This window comes from Numida meleagris, chromosome 4 (genome assembly GCF_002078875.1).
Source record: "Numida meleagris isolate 19003 breed g44 Domestic line chromosome 4, NumMel1.0, whole genome shotgun sequence".
NCBI lineage: Eukaryota > Metazoa > Chordata > Aves > Galliformes > Numididae > Numida > Numida meleagris.
In genome coordinates, this window is record NC_034412.1 from 36,918,840 (window position 1) to 36,938,417 (window position 19,578).

General features: G+C 37.3%; 1 protein-coding gene across 3 annotated transcripts in view; it reads left to right on the top strand.

Moving 5' to 3' along the window:
- ARHGAP10 (Rho GTPase activating protein 10) overlaps positions 1–19,578 on the top strand; it is a 140,765-nt gene that overhangs the window by 95,804 nt on the left and 25,383 nt on the right. For all 3 annotated transcript variants that reach the window (XM_021396394.1, XM_021396393.1, XM_021396392.1), the window contains one exon: positions 8,145–8,295. In XM_021396394.1, coding sequence (XP_021252069.1) covers positions 8,145–8,295 — 151 coding nt within the window. The remainder of the gene's footprint in view (positions 1–8,144; positions 8,296–19,578) is intronic.

Sequence of the window (19,578 nt, forward strand, 5' to 3'; positions counted from 1 at the left end):
GTAGTGGGTGCTAGACATACCAATGAAGAATATTTTCTTTGCCTCCAAAGACATTGTGGTCCTGATGTATGATTAAAAAAAAAGCTTTTTAATAAGAATGAAGACCAGAAAAAACTGTACAGTATAAGGAAGATATGAATCCTTGTAGTGGCAAGAGGGTAATTATTTGACAAATAATGACAGGGCTGTGTAGTACGGTTGGAACTGTGTCATTTCCAGATAGCTTGACGTTTCATTCTGATACTTTGTACAGTGACACTGTAGGAGGGGGTCAAACACAAGTTTTTATTGTTGATATGTAATCATTCATATTACTTTATATAAAATTGGAGAAAAGTAGATTTTACCATACATATTTATTTGTCTTTGTATTTATTCCTTACAAAGAAAGGAGAGATCATATTTGTGTGTTTGGCCATGGTTGTTGCTTTTGCTAACTCTTGACTAAGGTTTGTAAGTGCTACATTTAACTTCTCAGGACATCTCATGCTTTTTGCAAGAGCAAATATATGCAAATATTCACATTCTACATTATTTTTCATTCATTAACTAAGTAAGAGTATGTCATGTTTTAGAAAGCTAGATAGTTGGATTGAGTGTTTAATCTTCTCCTTTAAAGGCTTTTGTTTGTTTGTTTGTTTGTTGTTGTTCTTTCTGGTATTTCCTGTAACTAAATGAGATACACAAAGCTAGTATGCGTAGCTGTAATAGTCAAGGACAACCTTATTTAAAGTACTCTCCTTGGTGTAAGTTACAGTAGGTGAGTATAGAAGAGAAGGTGCATATGCTGTTTCTGCTGTTGCGGTAGACAAATGTGTAGGTATATCAAGGGTGGTGTATTGTTAACTCTGTCATTTCCTTCAGTCCTTCAATGAATAAAATGACAGCAGTGAATGGGCTGCTATCAGGAGCATTCTTCTCATGAATTGTTAAAAGGTGGAGAGATGTGATACATTGGATGCTGTAATTGTTGTATCAGGAACGCTACTTTTAGAAAGGCTGAGTCAACAAAATCATAATTTCCAAGAGATCAAAGGACACATGTTTCTAACCTTGATATGTTGTGGTTTTTTTTCTTTCATCCTTTCTCATCTGTCCTGCAGACTGCAATGTCATGTTTTATAGGCCATATTTAGTTTCTTCACTAAAGCTCCAGTGTGAACTGCAGGGTTCAATGCAGTCAGGCCAGATGAGTGGCTGTTGGAGTCTACATGTATACACATCAGATCCAAAACCTCTCTCTGCTCTTCTGTCACTCTAATAGTTTGCAATTTGTCTGGAGCACTAGTTCCTTTTGTATGAAGAGGAGCACACGACAGTTTTAGTGCGAGATTGAGACTCATGGCATCCACAGATCCCTAAAATAAGTGTTTCATTTGGTTATGGGTAACCAAGCTGCTACACAGATTGTCTCAGCAAATTCTATCTTTGCAATGAAGAAAAGGCTGCCTTGGGTTGTTGTTTTCTTTTTTGTTGCTGTCATCGTTGTTTATTTTAGAATCTCTTCTCTCCCAACCAGGGATGTTTCCTGTTTTTTACTTTTTGACTTTTACTCCTGGTCTTTTCAAGCTGCATACTCTGTTGTACTGTAACTGGAGTGCACCAAGCAACTTCAAGAGTATTATTGATGCTTTCTGGTAGGTGGCCCTCCAGAGGTTTAACTTCAGGCATCTCTCAACTCTTGATCTGAGTTTATTTTTTTCCAAATATGATGACAGTGAATACTGTATGAAGGTGTCTTGTGGTCTGTAGTGAAATTCAAGCCTCAAAATCCAAAGCTTCAGAAAATCTGCATCCTTAGCAGCCTCATAGAAGACAGTGCACAGCAGATCACATTGTATAGAGTATGGCTGATAAAGCACAAAAGTTGGCATATTTACTTCAAGGCAGGCACATCTATATTGAAGTGAACACAATGATAACCTTGGGAAGGTAAGTTACTTAAAGATTCTAAACAAGTTGTTGACTATGTTTATTGAATTTTATATTCTCAAAAATATTTAATGCGATTTTGAGAAATAATAAGCTTCATTTTATATGTACTGAACAAAGATTCTATGTAAATGTCAATAATTTCTAGTGCATATATTTTTATATTTATTGAGACGTTTTTGATAACTAGAAGAAAAAATCAGGTTGACTAAAACCAAAAATGAAACAGATTGATCTAACACTCTTTTAATAAATTTAAATGCAAAAAAGAAACTTTAAATATGTATATATTTCAATAATGTCTTAATTTAGAAATTTTATTAAACTGTTAGAACTGATGCAGTCAGTTTAGATATAATCCTGTATTTCCAGAAGTCTATTATGAATATGCTTAATTTTTAGTAGCTCCAATTACCTTCTGCAATCTCTTCAAATTAAAAAAAAAAAAAACAAAAAGAACCTGTAGAACTGTACATCTTACTGAGTACAGATTTTACTGTTCAAAATAAAAACCTGAATTGGGTTTACATTAAACTGAAAAGAAGCTAAGTCAAGAAAAGAGCATGGTCGTGGTAAGTTTCTCTTGCACAATCCTGTAGCATCTAATTCCTAAAATATTCTCAGATCAGCATATATTGTATAGCCGGTTATCATGGAAATGTAGGGAGTACAGCCATCATAATATGTATGAGGGCAGAGCAGTAAATGTTGCTGAGGTGACACCTTTATATTGTTCAGTAAATGTCAGTTAACATGTCTGTGTCTGTTTCTTTTATTTGCCAACTGCAAATCAAGCGCTGAACGGAAATTACCAGATAAAAACTTGTATTGGTGTTCTTCTTGTCTGGAAAAATACTTTCCTCTAAAAATATGATTGTTGTAGAGGAGCTGAATTGTTGTAGAAGAGCTGAATTTCAAAATATTCAAAATAAACTTGTCTTTTTCTAGCCTCCTTTTGCATTAGAGTAGCTTCTGGAAATCTGATTTTTTTCCATGTATTCAAAGAAAATAGATGCATCTTCTGTGTAGCAGGTGTTACGAGAGTGAATGGAGGATTTGTCTTGCAGGAAAATTATGGCACAACTTTAAGCTGTTAATGATTTTTGTAAGTTTATCCTCATTAGCTCTATTACTAAGCTTCCATTTTTTTTCTCCCCTCTTTTTCATCTCACTCTGTCTTCGCTGTTTGCCTCCCACTGATTTTTAGAGGAAATTTTAATTACCCCAGCGATACAAAGCAGACAGAGATGACCTGATGTCTGGTCTTTTCCTAAGTGATTCCTGGCAAATGTACCAAAATTCATTAATTAGTTCTGCTTGAGACCAGAAAGAACAGATCAGTATTCTCTCATAGCAGCAGAATCTGATCTACATTTCTATGTACAACTATACACATAGTCAAAAACTTGTGGAATAGGCCTGGTTAGATATTCCTAGCCACGGGTTTTTTAAATTTCTAAAATCAGCTCTAGCAAGAGCTTAGGATCTAGAGGCCAACACTGTTGTTGCAGATTAAGAGGAATCTGGCAGAATTCCTTGGGCTGCTGCCACATGGATCTGCTGGTGGAATACAGTGTGATAGTATGTTGAATTTGGCTCATTACTCTCAAGAAATGCTTCCACAGACTTTGTGGGACACAGGTTTAGGAACTGGAATGGTTGTGTGTAGGGATGGTCTTGGGCTCACTGCTGTAGAGAGGGTTGTTATTAGTGGGACATATGCAAGATGGTTTGTGGTTTGTTTAGCTCTGTGAAGTATCCATTTTGTGCTATTGCATAGAGCAAATTAGGTCAGACGTACCGCTGTTTTAAGTAGCTCAACAAGAGTCTCATCTTTTTTTTGTTGTGACTTTGACACTGCTGGCTTGAAGACTGATCAACCTCTTAACTCAGTGTGTGTCTTTAAATTCTGCTTTTCATATAAGATCAAACATAAACAACCATTTAAAATAATGAGCTAATTCGGATAGGAGTGAGTGACTAACAGATTTGATGTTGGATAAAATTTTTGTTTTGTTTCTGTGCACTTTGAGTGCTACATGGTAGTGTTCTCCCATATGTAAATTGTTTTACTTAACTTCCAGGTTTGCCCTCAAGTAATTGAAGAGGAAGATGCTAATGCTTTTAAGAACTAAACTGTAGATAAATCATATTCTATAAATCTAGTGCTGTTTGACCTCCGTCACAAAAACTATGTACCACTGTATGTGACTGTAAAGTTCTTAACCTTTGAGTCTGGTTTAGTACATTTTTATTGCTTCTTGAATGAGGTAATTCAAAGATCAGATTTTATTCTTGTCTATGTATTAGCTATGGTAACTTCTACAGTCCAAATAACTGATGATGGTAGGTCTGATTTTTTTTTTTTTCACTTGAAAGGAGGGTTTATCTGTAGTAGCAATCAAATCTTCCATTAAATAGCATGTTCCAGGCCTGTTCCTCCTGTGGGAGGAATTCTGCCCTATTGGATATGTGCAGTTTCCTTATGATGCATCATGATAGCCACGTTTTGCCGTGCAAAAAGATATGCTGAAACTTATTCAGATGTGTTCCCATACTGTTCCCATAGTAGCATTTTTGGTATATGTTGATAATATATTGAATTTTGTCCTCTGTGCATTGACAGTGCACTTTTTTCTGGTAACAATCTCTCACAGTAGGCGTCTTTTATTAGCTGTGAAACACATATACTTAAATAGTATTTAAATAATTAATAAGACTGGGAGCAAATTTGAATTAAAACAAACAAAACCCAAACCACAACAAACTTTTCTCCCCACAACTAAATTAAAACATGCTTCCATCTCCCCATTCTCAATGAGACATTGCAATACTTCTGTTCAAGCAGTAGAAAATGTCCATTAAGGCACTTGTCTATTTAAGTGAAAGTAAATTTAAAGCAAGAAAGAGAAGCTGAATGCTGTATGTGCATATCTTAGGGCAAGGGCGGACCTTCCACTTGCTTTTCGGATGCTTGCCTTCTCAAAACTGTTATACGATCTGTAGATTTGGGTCTGCAGCAGAATGAGATGTCTGCTGCTGAAAATGCAGCTCTGGTTATGGATGAGCTGTATTGGATTTTAGAGGCAAATAGAAAATAACGAAGTAGGTATGAGCGCAAATAATGAGCAACTTGAAAGGGCAGTAACGATCCCAAAACTTTAATGTATCAGAGGAATGCATGAGGATGAGGATGGATTTTGAGTATGCTCGCCCTGGTCTCACTGAATGCAAGAGAGCAGTTGATCTTGTATTGCCCTGGAGCTCTCTGGAGGTAATCCTTGCTCCCTGGAAAACAGTACCTCACTTACTGAATTTAGCCCAGAGATGAAACAGCAGTCAGTGATGCCAAGAAGTTGAGAGCAGAATGAGGACTGATGCCCATTTGGGTGTCTTTATACGGAAGGGAGCTCAGCCTGCCCAGTTCTGGATAGCACTGGGTTACACTGAGCATTGCTGTTGGAAACACTGATGCACAGCTCTGCTGCTGGCAAGCTCAAAATATTAACAGTAGAGGTGATATACTGATAGTGCTCTTTCACATCACCCAACTTTTAGCTATGACCATTTCAGGAAGGATCTGGGAATTGTAAACCTTTCTCAGAAGAGGGAGAACAATCTACTGAGAAGCTCCTGGCAGTAAAGGAGAAGACTCAGTGCCATTAAATTTTATTTTAGTAGAGGAGGGGTAAGTATTCTGAGGAGCTCCTGATACCTGGCACAAGTACTACTGCAAAGTTAGTAGCTAGAATGTGCCAAATGGTGTACTGCTGTTTGAAGCGGGACTTTGCTGCTGGCTTGTTATTTCTCCTCTTTGTTCTGTACGGTTTTTTTCCCTATAAAACACAACAAGCCACTAACTATTTTTTCACATCACAGGGCTATTTACTGTTAGGAATCTGCTTGGATTCATTAACTGCCTCCAACTTATTGCCTTACTCTTTAACTAAGGATCAGCTTTACAGTTGTCTTGATTGTGTTTTGCTTTCTTGGTTCTTGCTAGTAGTTTTATTTGAAGCAAATATTTGTTAGTTGCTTAAGAAATTAACTGCAAGCTATGCAAGTCACCTAAATGCATATAAGAAAGCTCATTTCTTATGAAGCACTCATGGGGAATGCTTGTTCTTCTCACCATCATTAATTTCAGTAGAGATATGTGGTTAAGGCAGTACAAATAAACACGGCTGGTGAATGTGACATAGTGAACAATGTGCTGCAACTTCTTGGCAGAGAGTGATTTACCAAAGAGTCCAGACTCAACGTTTAGTTGGAAAAGATGGCATTTAAAGTTTTTGGTGCTTTTGAATTTTTCAGAAGCAAATATTTATCCCTAAAACGGCTGTCTAGTCTCATGTTTCCACATAAGGGGGCAGTGTGGTACCACTAGCCAAGTGCCACGAAGGTGCATGCTAGATTTCATTATTATAAATTGAATCATGGCTTAAAAATGACTTTAACACTCTAAACACAATTACAGCTTTGTCACTGTCTGAGAGCCTTGCTGTCTGTGCAGGGGAGAACCAGGTTGGGCTGGTTTTCCTTCTTCTTTATAAATATTTTGTTTGTACATACATTGTTGCGTTGTTTTGGTTCTCTCTCATATTCCCTGTTGGTGAGCATGTGAAGAAGTGGGAGCCAGTTTTCTTAGAACTGGACTGGGGTTCAAATTTTGTCATTTTACCTTCCCCTCCAGAACAGCATTCCCCTGTTGGGAAGGAAGGTAATATTTACACTGAAGCTTCCCGCTTCGTGCTGCCCACTTTTGGTGATCTGATCCTTCTTCCACAGTTTTCAGAATGGTGTTTCTGATTATTTTGTACCATCATTGTTTTGCCAGTGTGAGAGTGATCATTAAGTGGTTATAAGGTAGCGTATATGTGTGTTCCTGGGTCATTTCCTTCCTGCATGTGTAATATTCGGGATTAACAGACCTGGCATATAGAATGTCTTACAATTTTGACATGAGGACTTGACTGCCTTACCACAAGATGATTATGGCATTTTTCTTATGCGTAGAATAGCCTGGTCAGCTTTTAGCTTCATACTGGATATGAGATGTGCTGTAATAATACAAAAATGTGTTGTTTGCTGTATCTGCATGGATTTCTGCTTTGTAAAAAGCTTCTTCTTTGAAGATTCATTATAAGTCTACTCTTTATAATATTTCTTATATGGATACCTGACTTCTTAAAATTGCAGGGTAAAAGAACAGCACATACTGTTATGTTGTATCTTGTTATATTACTGTGTTGTAGTGGTGTAAGGTGCCCTACAGACACAGGGTTTTTTTGTACAGGTGCTGTTTGTGCTTTTCTTTATCAGCTGGTTTGAATTTGATGAAAAAAAATATTGATCTAATTTGTTCATAGGAATCTGCCATGCTCAGTTGTAAAAGGCTGCTGTTATATTGTACACTGACATACTGATAATTTTCTAGAAGTAAATCAACATCATTAGACTGTGCCTTGTAGGTGTCAGTTAAAGTACTATCAGTTTGAGCAGATTTGCGTTACTGGTTAACCCAGAGAGAAGTGGCATGGTATTTTGTATGGAGTGGTGATATGCTAATAGTCATGACTCAAAGGATAAAATGGTGATAAGAATTGCAATCCTTTTTATATGCATCTTTGTGCATATCATCATTTAATATAAATGTGACTCAATATATAATAGTTGACTGAAAAAAAATCTCACATGGTATGTTACTATGGTATCTCTCATTAAAAATCCCTCCCCTCAGAATTTTCCCTTTGCTCTCTTCAAGAATATGATATATATATATATCTGGCAGATATTATAGTGACATCATAAGTTTTGAAAATTAAAATGGGTATTCTGGCAACATTATAAGCCCTAGCTGAAACTTGAAAACTTTTTGGTGGCTAGTTCATCTCCCTCTTTCCCCTTCCCTCCCATCCTAGCTGGCAAGCATGTTCACACACATATTACCTTTGGATTAATTTGTTTGTAGCTTGGTTAAAGTGTAGGCAGTGCTCTTGCATGGTTCCATTTTATATCTATTTATTTATTTATTTTAAAAATGCTCAGTAAAGATCCATGGCATACTCTCAAACTTGAAGGAATGGATTTTTGGCTTCTGCCTGCTTTGAATTAAATCCAAAACAAAGGTTGTTTGATAATGGCTTACAGTTGCATTAGACAGGTTGCTTTTCGTGATAAATAATTAACACCGTTTTTGTTCTTGATTGCAGATTTTCAAAACCCTGCCTGATGTCACTTTTCCTGAGTCAATCTCTACGTCAGTATCTCCTCCAAATGCCCCACCGAGGCAGTCCAGAAGACAAGGGCAGCGTATTAAGAGGCCTCTGGCTGTGTACAATCTTTGTCTTGAGCTGGATGATGGTAAGATGCTAATAATACTTTCAGTCTTTGCAGCAGATAGGTGTTCCTGTGTATTCTGACTTTAGTAGGTTTTTTCATTTCCTGTTTCATATGTATACTTACATGCATGTGCATACATGCTTGTTTAATTGCTTTGGAACGTGTAAAGAAGCAAGTAGTGTACAGAGAAAGGAAAGTATAGACAAGTGTCTTGTGACATGTGTTTAAAAGTATGATGAACCATCCTAAATATGCTTTCTGATTTTGAAAATGAAGCAACTCCTTATTCTTTAGGGGAAATCTCTTTGACCTCTCTATTGAAAATTACACATCCGTAAGATAAATGAAGAGAGAACTAAAATTAAAGCAAATCTTTTATGAGAACAGCTAATGCACTCTACTGTTAAATTCATCTGGATTAAAGTCTCAGGTCACCACTGCACTAGAGGATTCTACTACTTCACTTGAATCTTGAATACCTTGCTGTTACTAGCAGTAAATACTCTTAAACTTACCTGACTGTTGAAAAGCCAAAAAAAAGAAAAAGTCTTGTTTCTGCATGCAGTTTGTGATAGCAGCATACAGTGAAGCAGAGTATATAACACCACATATATTCTGACTGTTGGCCAGAAAAGTAGTCATTTTCCTGAAATTTTGTTGCTTGGGGGTACGTACAGTACCGAGAAGGCAAGTCAGTACTCATTCTGTGTTAAAGATTGTCTCCACCCTATTCCCTTTCCCTCTTCTAATGTTGTTAGTCAATTATCTTTTCACATGGAGAATCATGAGATCAGGGCATCAAGTCCAGTTATCAGCAAGTGAAAATAAACAGGAAGATTTTGAACTCATACAATACTATGAGATTCACCAACGAACTGTCATTAAATCAGTGATCAACAGTAATTAATTTGTGAAGGAAAGAGCACACAGCAGCTGTAAGTGCAAGTTTTAGAAATAAATCCAGGGCCACTTATAGTCTCAAAGCCAGATTTTTAAAGAGTTTGCAAAAATTCAGCATGCCTGCCATCGGATTAAATTCACTAGAGATATGTAATCCCTGTGCATTTCCTTACATCAAATATGAAACTAAATGTATTGACTAAAAAGTATTTAAAGTGCATCTGCTTAGAAAGCTTAAGCTATGTTAATTTGAATAATATGCTACCAAAGCTAAGAAAGCTCTTGAGCTATATCTGCAACAATATATTTATCCCCTATTGAAAAGAAAGCAAAACAAAAACAAAATTGAATACACTCACAGTTGTTTACATCTAATTTTGAATGTGAATCACAGTGTATCACAGGAAGTACCACAATGCTTTTTTAATTCAATACCTCAAGATATGCACTGAGGACCTGACTTGACCCTAACACAGTACACAGAAAATGTTTGATGGCTTATTTTTATTGTAGGATTCAAAAATGCAGTGTAACTATTGAAAACTATGTGCTAAACATTCAGTTTCTTGTAAATACAGTCTTTTTTTTTTTTTTCCTAGTTCAGGCATCTGAACAAAGAGAAGAGCTGGGATTTTTAAGAGACTGTAATTGTTGCACAGAAATTCCATACTTGTCTGGGAACTGTGGTAAACTGCAGAATAACCTAATAAGCCATTACTCATAGAATGATGATGAAGGCTGAGTTGCTGCAGCTGAAGTCACAGTTCCAGGACATACAGCACTGAGTTTCAGTAAGATCTGAAAATAATTTTTCCATTTTTGACTTCTAAAAAATATTCTATATGATGTCTTCAGCTACTACCAAAGGTAGCATTGTTGTCATTATGTTGTTGCTAGAAACTGGCTATAGACAGGTCCAGACTACATGCTAGTGCGGATGTGTGTGTTAGCCAGGTAGCTCTGTCAGGAAGGTAGTCAGGAGATGGTACAATTTGTGTTTGGCAGGTGTGCGGTACGCATCGGAGTACAGTACCCTGAGCCCAGTTGCATCATTGCATTACCTCAGAAACTATCCCAATGGATTGGTTGCATGGAATGTAAATCAGCCAGGCTGATTAGTATCTAGTTGCTCAGTGCCTCCAAATTTGTGGCCTTCAGTTACTTTGTTCTTAGGATAGGGGGGAGAGGAATAAAAGTAAGCCTGGGCTTCGTTCCATATTTACCTAGTTTCTTGGCTAACAAATGCATGTTTTATAACTGCTCTTTGGAAGATTTTATCCTGTGTGTGTTTTTAACAGGAAATTAAACATTAAACCCCTTCCCTCTTTATTCACAATGGCATGAGTTAAGCACCAGGCATAAGCCAGTGTTTTGTATTTCCTGGATATGACAAAATTATCATAATCTTGTTTTAAACCAAGTAGCGAATACATATTTATCTGTAAATGTATTTGTAAAGAAATATACCTCTAAAATTATTGTAATTATATACAAACATTCTCTGTGCCTTGGAACTATGAGTATGCTAGAGACATAATCTCTGTGCTGGAAAACTTCTTGAGTGTGTTTCTCTTAGGATTGTTATGCAAACCAGGAAATTGTTAGAAAAGCGGAAACAAGTCTTTAACTATCGGCTGCTCCAGAGAGTTAACAGGCTTCAGAATCCACTGCTTGAATTGGAAATTCAGGGTTCAGGCCAACTTTTCTTTTTAAAAGCGTGTTTTCAGCTGGGAAGCTTCTTGACTGCACAAAACCTGTATGCAGCAGCCACCCAGAAAGCGCTGTAAGTGACATAAATATTGATAGATATAATAGTGGAGGAACACACACTAAGTTTGATAAAAATCTTTCTTTTGTCTTCTTGTAATTAGCTGTGCTGGCTTCTGATAGGGCATAGATTTTCCTTGTACTTGGCAATTAGATGATTAAACCTATTTGCAAGCAATTTGAGTACTTTATATACTACCTTGAGGATCTTCATTTCTTTAGTCAAATTTAAGTCAGAGATTATACTGTCCACTTTTCTTTCGACTTCTTTTCTCAGTGGTAAGCCAGTTATTAAATTCTCATTGTGATGCTTTTCAGCATCTTGGTGTCCTAAGTAGAACTGCACTTAATGGAGAACTTTGAGCTACTTTCATACATAGCCTACTCCCAGAGTTCTTGTTTCAGCAAAATGCAGATTTGTCTGAGGTTTACACTGGGATAATTTCCAGAGTTTCTAGCCTTCTAAGATGAAGACACTTTGGTTTTGGTGGTTTTTCTTGGTTTTGTTTTGAAATAGCTTTTTTCTTTTCTTTTTTCTTTTTGTACTTTTAATATCTGAATGAATTTTAGAGTGAATTAAGTAGCAATGCAGAAACTCCCTTGATTTACAGTCCCAGCTATGTACAAATACAAACAACTTTGCATTCTCTCTTTTTCACTATGGAGAGAAAGGCTGTTAGCTAAAACAGGAAGATGTTTATGCTGTTCTTTCAAAAACGTCATTGGGTCTGTATTTTCCATTTGGACAATCAGTACTTATCAGAAGAGAGCTCTATTTATGTTTCTTCTAAAGGGCAATGCAAAGTTACAGTTTTGTCCCCTTATGGTTTTATTTTACTTTTACATGATTTTATGTTGTAGCATTGTAGTATTAAACTATTTTGCGGGGCCGGAAGAGCAATACAGTAAGAGATGTTTTGCGTAAAGTATAATTCAGTCCAACTAGATGAGCAGACAGTTAGCATGGGTTGCATAAACCACACCTGCAGTCAAGAAATTGGTTTTGCATGGCAATTCATCCAATTACAGAACAACTTGTTTTCCAAACAAACCAGTAGTATACTAGTCTTAAGCCACGGTGCCCACTGATTCCTTATTCTCTTTGAATACTCTCTTGATACTCTCTAGATATCAAAATTTGTCATAGGGACATAGCACATGTGTGTCATGTGGAGGGGTTGTTTGTTTTGTTTTTAAGGTGTTTGTCTCCTACTCTCCATACAGGAACTTGGAGACATATTGAGTGTTTGGAATAGCTTTCTGGTGCTGCTGGAAACTAAAAATGTTATTTATTTTACTTTAGAAAATAGGTTCTTGTGTTGAATTCTAAAATAAATAAAAATGAGTTCTGATGTTTAATCCTTTAAAACTTGGTGCTAATTAGTATTACTTTCTGAAAGATCTAGGGAAGCTAAAGTATGACTGCTATGTTAAGTGTCAAATAGGAATAGCTCTTTTTGAGGGAATTGGAGTGATACGGTGTCTTAAATTGAGTGATAAATTAGTTTGCGTGAAGTACTGTGGCATTTTACTGAATTAGTTCATTGAAGTAAAATGTGATATGTGTAATGGTTATACAGCTCCCATGCATTATTCTTTCTCCCTCCTCCTCCCATCCCTTCCTGCCCCAAACAAACAAGTGAAAAAACATAGACTTTATTTGGAATTACTGAGCGTAAAACCGGGATATTGAAGGAAGCCTTGAATTTATAATAATGAGATTGGTCTTCAGGGCTGGAACAGCCCAGAGCTGCAAGGTTGCAGGTGTGAAACCTGGCCTTGAACTCTTTCTATTTCTGAATCTGCTGCTTGGAAGTGTTTCTGTAACCTGGCACATAGTAAGGGAAATGGAAAGAAAAGCAGCTACATAGGCATATAAAAAAGCCATAAGGGCTTGCAACACTTGCTAACAAAGCTATTGTTAACAGCTGAGCAGAACACACAGTTATGCTGTTCCAAAATAGGTACACCAATATCAGTTGCAAGGGGAAGATCAGGATGATTGCTGTTTGCCATGTAGAACTTAAGATAGTTCGTATTTCACCTTGCTGCAAGAATAGTTTCTGCAATTCAACAGGATCTATCACAGCTTTTTCTACCTGATGGCTCTGAATAGGATGAGAGCTGAAAAAGATTTTTAGTTTATATAGCATTTGCCAGTGAAGGTGAAGCTTTTTCCTAGGTAATAACGGGTATGTATAGGTTCCCAGTTTCCTTTTGGATAATCAGCTTCTGCCCACAAGGCTTTGGGTCAGTAGAAGATACCAATTTTTCTTGGAAGTATGGAATAATTTTGGCCCATTCTTTTTATACACAATTTACAATATGTCCATTGTTGCACCCATGAGTAATCTACTTGGTACAACCTACTTACAGCATAGTTATCTGAAATCAAAATTACCCATCATAACATCGTAAACACCTCTTAACTTCTTTTCAAATTATGCATCAAATCTTTGTGGTTGATGTCAGAATTGCCTTTATATCATCGCCAGTGCCTGTCCATCTTTAGAATATGAACCTTTGAGCTTGTGGAAATGTTGAAAATAAACACATCCCCATGTGCTTACACACGCACACGTACGTGCACACAACAAGGATCAGAAATGTAGTGAAGGTAAATATAAATAGACTAGAAATAAAATCTGAGTTTAAAGAAGGAGTGAGGAGTTCAGGAGAGAGGGTCAATCTTTGCTTGAGACCAGGCATTAATGAAAATATGCGATCTCCTGTAATAATCATTCATCTCTTTAATTCTCTACCTTCTGTGCACGGACATGCAAGGGAACATGATACTGTAAGAGAGCCAGTTTGACATACGAAAAGCCATTAATGCCAGACATGGAACTGATATGTCTTTGCTACAAGCCAGCTGTGCCCTGTCCAACCTCTGTTGATTGAAAATAAATGCTCTCACTCTGCACGTAAGAATGAAGGTAAAATAAAGACTTGACACTGTTCAACTCTTCAGTCAGTTTCCTATGGATGAGTGTGCATTTTCTGAACAAGATGTTCCCTCACATGGTTTTACTCTTGCTTCCCTTCACTGATGACAAGGATAGGAGAGAAGATCTTGGAGAGGAGAAACTTTCTGAAAGGCTGACGTGACTTAGGGAATATTCCTCCTCTTTCTAATTTGCTCACAGTCTGTGCCAGTCTTTTCCATTCAGTGAAAAAAAACAACTGTATTCTTGTTTTGTTAGCTTCTGGGAGTCTTTGCCCTGTTGGGTCTTCTCTTTCCCTTTTATTTTCTGTTTTCTTCTTTTGAAAGTAGCACTTAATACTTAATGGGACATAGTGAATTACATCACTGTCACCTTCTGCCTTCCTGGCTGGGCTTACAATTTGTTGAACTAACAGGGAGATTGAAGGAGTTCTTATGGGGTATATCATGGAAAAGTAATAGTAATAGGGAAAGCTAGAATTGCTGTCTCATCTAAGAGACCTGACTGAAACCAAGGAAAATAGTCTCAGAGACCACAGTAGCTGTAATCTACAAGCTTCATGCCTGGCAAGTTTGATTATCTCCCAGAGCTAGTGTTCTGTAATGGATGAAAATTCACTGATGACGAATGTGTTCACTTCTGTCTCAGTTATTACCACTGCTTGGTGTTGCCTCTGTCCTGCACAACCTCCTTGGTCCATTTCCACACTGTTGCTTCCATAGTGCAGCCTCTCTAGATGTGCAACAAAAATAATGCACTTGCATTTATCTAACGCTGGATTGTCAGAGGCATGAACAGTGGTAGAAGAATCCAAGCATGAAAGAAAAAATTAATCTAAATACACTGAGGTAGCAAAATCTGTCTTCTGTTTTTGAACACGTCACATTTTGGTGGTAGATGTATCTTTATAGTGACATCTTCCAGCTAGTCAGTACCTGAATTGCAAATTCTCTCAGAAAAGAGAAAGAAAAGGAATGATGGAAGAATATTTTCATGAACTTTAGATTTTCTGATGCCATTTAAGATGTACTACTGAATGATGGAACTTTCAGTACCAGTTATGGCATTGGACACTCTTTTTTTGATCTGCTTTGATTTCTTCAGAGTTCTCATTGTCGTTGATTAGACTAGAGATGTTCTGTTGATAGGTTTTGATATAGGTCTGGGCCATAGGTATATGTTGCCTGAACTTAAGGAAAGCCAACACATTTGATGTTACCATAAAACTATGAAAGCTATAGAACAATCTACTTACCTTATGTTTTATCTGAGTTTTCTGGAAGTAGTTGCAGCTCATCACTGTGTTTTACCACCATGAAATTAATGCGCGGCATTTGGCCAGCTTAGTAAGGCTAGAGGTCCTGTGTGGTTTCCTGCCAAGCAAGCTCTGGTAAAAACTGAGTAATCTTTGGGTTCAGTATTGCTCTTATTATCACAGTATACCCTGATCAAAAGAGGAGCCCCTCTGCATACGTGTATCTGATTTCTGTTGTGTTTTGAAATTTAATTATTTGACATAAATTAACACCCCTAACCTTGTATACATGCCTCTGTCTTCAATGTCTTTACCACCGCTTGGGGAATAACTTCAAATACTTTAGTTTTAGCTTGCTCAGCAAAAGGCTCCCCTACAATTCTTCAGGGTTTTCTTGGAGTAAAGGAGTAACATAAGCAATGCTTCTCAAGAATTTTGAGAGATAAGCTGAAGTGAAATTGATATTTATTGAAATAATTGCTTGCTATTGCAAGTTCAGTGTATGTCTAGAAGTATACCTGTTTACCTTGTCTTTTAAAAAATAAATAGGATAAATTAGAAAGGAGTAGGGCAGGGGAATGGCCCCAAAATTCCCCTGGCCCATAAGAAACTTGCAGATGAGTACATTTTTTTCTCTTCCCTAGACCCAACTCAAACACCCACTTTCTGGCTGTAATTCTTGAGTTGCATCAGCCTGTCTGGAGGCAAATTCTGTCTAGTGCGACTTCCTCCTTTTTCTAAGATTTCTGAATCATGATGGAGTTGGAAAAAAACAATCTTTCTGTGGGAAATCCACTTTGTACATAAGATGCACATGCTTGTACATGCACACATCTGAAAACTGTATCAAAGTTGGTCTTTAGGGAAAAAATGTATTCAACTTTAATGATTGTCTTAATTATTTTGTCTGAGAGGAAAAAATAGCTGGCATAGGGATCTCATTCTTACTGCATGTGTTTTAAAGCATGAAACTGCTGGATAAGAAGATTGTGTCCTGTGTTTTCTCAATGAAAGTTATGTTGGTTTTAGAATGTGTAAGTCTACTGATGTCTAAACTTCTGTAGAAACTCATGCCATTTTTCTTACATTGCAATTGCATACGGTGGCAGTACTGTAGTGCGTAGTATTTGCTACACATTGTGGACAATGAATACTTTTCAATGATGAAATATGATAATGTAAGTCTATTTTTCTCAGTCTTTTAAGGAGTCGGGCATCCAAAACGCTCATTATTCAGAAACATTTAAATAATTCTCTTTTTTAGTTTTAGTATTTGCTATGATTTTTTTAACCAAATAATATGTCATTATTAGCACATTTTTATGTGATTTAACTTTTAACATTTAATGTTTGTTTAAATAGCACAGCTTCTAAAGTCTGAAGGTGAGAAGGTGAGTAATAATTCTGTTGATCTGTTTTAGTGGTATGTTAGGCAAAAGTACACAACTTCTTTGTTTACTCAGAAATAGATGATTTAATTCAAAAATGTGAAGAAGTAAAATAATATCTAAGTTGACTTGGTGCTTGGCATGATTAGCACAGAATAATTTGTGTTGAGAGCAAAGGATTGCAGCTCTGCATCTAGAGAAAGGCCTTTCCCAAATCATAGAATCATAGAAGGGCCCAGGTTGAAAAGGACTTCAAAGATCATCGAGTCTCAACCCCCCTGCTGACTGCAGGGTCACCAACCACTAGACCAGGCTGCCCAGAGCCACGTCCAGCCTGGCCTTGAATGCCTCCAGGAACAGGGCATCCACAACCCCCCGGGGCAACCTGTTCCAGTGCATCACCACCCTCTGTGTGAAAAACTTCCTCCTAATATCTAACCTACATCTCCCATGTCTCAGTTTAAAACCATTCCTCCTTGTCCTATTGCTATCCACCCTCGTGAACAATCGTTCCCCCTCCTGTTTATACGCTCCCTTCAAGTACTGGAAGGCCACAATGAGTTCTCCCCAGAGTCTTCTCTTCTCCAAACTAAACAAGCCCAGTTCCCTCAACCTTTCCTCATAGGAGAGGTGCTCCAGCCCTCTGATCATCTTGGTGGCCTTCCTCTGGACTCGTTCCAAGAGCTCCACGTCCTTCTTGTGCTGGGGGCCCCAGGCCTGGACACAGTACTCCAGATGGGGCCTCACAAGAGCTGAGTAGAGGGGGACCACCTCCTCCCTCTCCCTACTGACCACTCCTCTTTTAATGCAGCCCAGAACATAGTTGGCCCTCCGGGCTGCCAGCGCACACTGCTGGCTCATGTCCAGCTTCTCGTCCACCAGGACCCCCAAGTCCCTCTCTGCAGGGCTGCTCTTGAGGAGTTCTTCCTCTGATCAGTATCACAAAAAGTTTTTTCCACTAGAGTTACTTCTGGCCTTTTCAATAATGTCTGAATCCTTTCTAGAGCGAGGATACTCTTGTAAGTGCACAGCAAAGTGCAAATACTTGGTTAGCATGAGATAATGGTACCTTTTGTATGGGTTTTACTGATTAAGTAGGTTAATTGTTTACTTTTAGATTTAGATATGTTGCTTCAGAATAAAATCCCTTCTGATTTCTGGTATGATTCTGATGTGAATGTTCTGATTCCTAGTACCAAGTAAATTGTTTTGACTTCTGTTGATATTGTAACCTAACTGGATTCCTCCAGTCAGTAATATATATAGTAAAGGAATTCTCAGAGCATATCCTGAAGAAGACAGTTACTTGTGTCATAATGTAATGCTGATTTGACTTTCTTTATGTGACTTATTTTGTGTTAGGGAATCTCTTTAGGTTTGCACTATTTCTGAGTCAACTAATCTGAAGTTTTTCATACCTCTTTTCTATTGTGTTGAAGCTCTAGCACATGGAACTAAGTTCTTACTTGATAGGGAGTATTTATGATACTCATACTTTTTTCTCTTCCTAATTTATGGGATTCCTGTTAAATGAAAACAGAATATATATCCTCAGATTAACATAAGAGCAAAAGTACTGTATTATTGTGGAAAGTTAGCTGTTTATGGTGAGTGTGTGTTTGTTATCTCTTAGCTGGATGCAGCTGTGATGCTCAGGGGGAGAATGGGTGGCTGCACAGCAATGCAGCTGCTGCTTCCCTGTCTCATGATGCATAACATATCAGAGCTGAAGGCAGTAATAGGGATTTTGCAGCATCTTTAATTTACTTTGCTCAGTTCTTCCCATTTCCTCTTGTCTGTGATTAGATCTATGTGACTTTATCAAAGTGGAATAAGTCATGCCACAATTTGTGCATCTGATAAAAATTTACAGCATGCACAGCAGAACAGTTCTGTTCTGCTCACTCTCTACGTGTCTTAGTAGAAACTGTGGTAAATTCCCCATCTACTTCAGAAACATTTAGTTTCATAAACTGCTTTCTTCCTCTGGCTGCCCTTAAGCTATAGACATTGGTTGTAACGTTGATGTTAAAGATTAGTCTTTCTTTTAATAGTAAAGTATGTAATTCTTCAGTTTACTTAAGCTAAGGTTGGAATAAAACTCTGTCACTCAAAGAAGTAACTAGTAGTGTTAGCTTTTTTTTTTTTGTAGTTTTTATTACATGCTTTTTCTTATTTAGAATTCTTGGAACAAAGTAAGGATCTGATTTTTGACACTGCCAAAGTATTTCAGTTTCCCTTAACTTTAGATGCCAACAAGAAATATATTCTTAGACTAGCCAGATGGAAAAAGTCAAAAGAAGGCAACAGGGAGATATGTCATATTCAGTTAGGTGGAAGATGAGTTCACATTTTTGATGTGGAGGGTCTGAGAGCCTGTATTATCTGAGCCTTATCCAGGCAAAAAGGAAAAAGAATTAGGTGTTATGTATCTATTGAAAAGAAGCTGAATAAAGTAAGTTTTAGACCAGATAAGAATTTTCTTATCTTATGCAGATTTTTCATTGTGAGAAAGGGTGACACATAGTAAGTTAAAAAAGGCTATTTGGGTTAGAAACTCAGTGGTAAGTAGTACCAGTTAACACAACCAGTAAGTGGTGAGAACCAACGTAAACTATTGTATTTTCTAGGTAGTACTGGCCTTAATTAAGAACAGTCATAAAGACAAAGCACAGGTATCTGCTGCAGAAGCACAGTGAAAGCTCTAAAGTTGCATGAGTGTTGTGATTAGAACAGTAAAACAATAAGATAATTTAGATGACAGTTTAAAAGGATCTGAGCAGTCAAAAGAATTTAAATAGTATGCAAAAAGTGATGGGATTGTGAAACAAATTTTAACTCTGTTGAGCATACAATTGGTTCCTATACCTGTTTGCATAGGATGAGGAGCTTGTAGATGCAGTTTGGTGACAACTCTAGAGATGGCCAGCACAAGGCTGAAGGAAGTCAGAGGCTTCCCATGAGTATATAGAAGGTGAAGAGTTGATGGCTCAAGTATTGACAAAAATTTGAGACATCACACAGGCCGTTGCATTTATACTGAGAATCC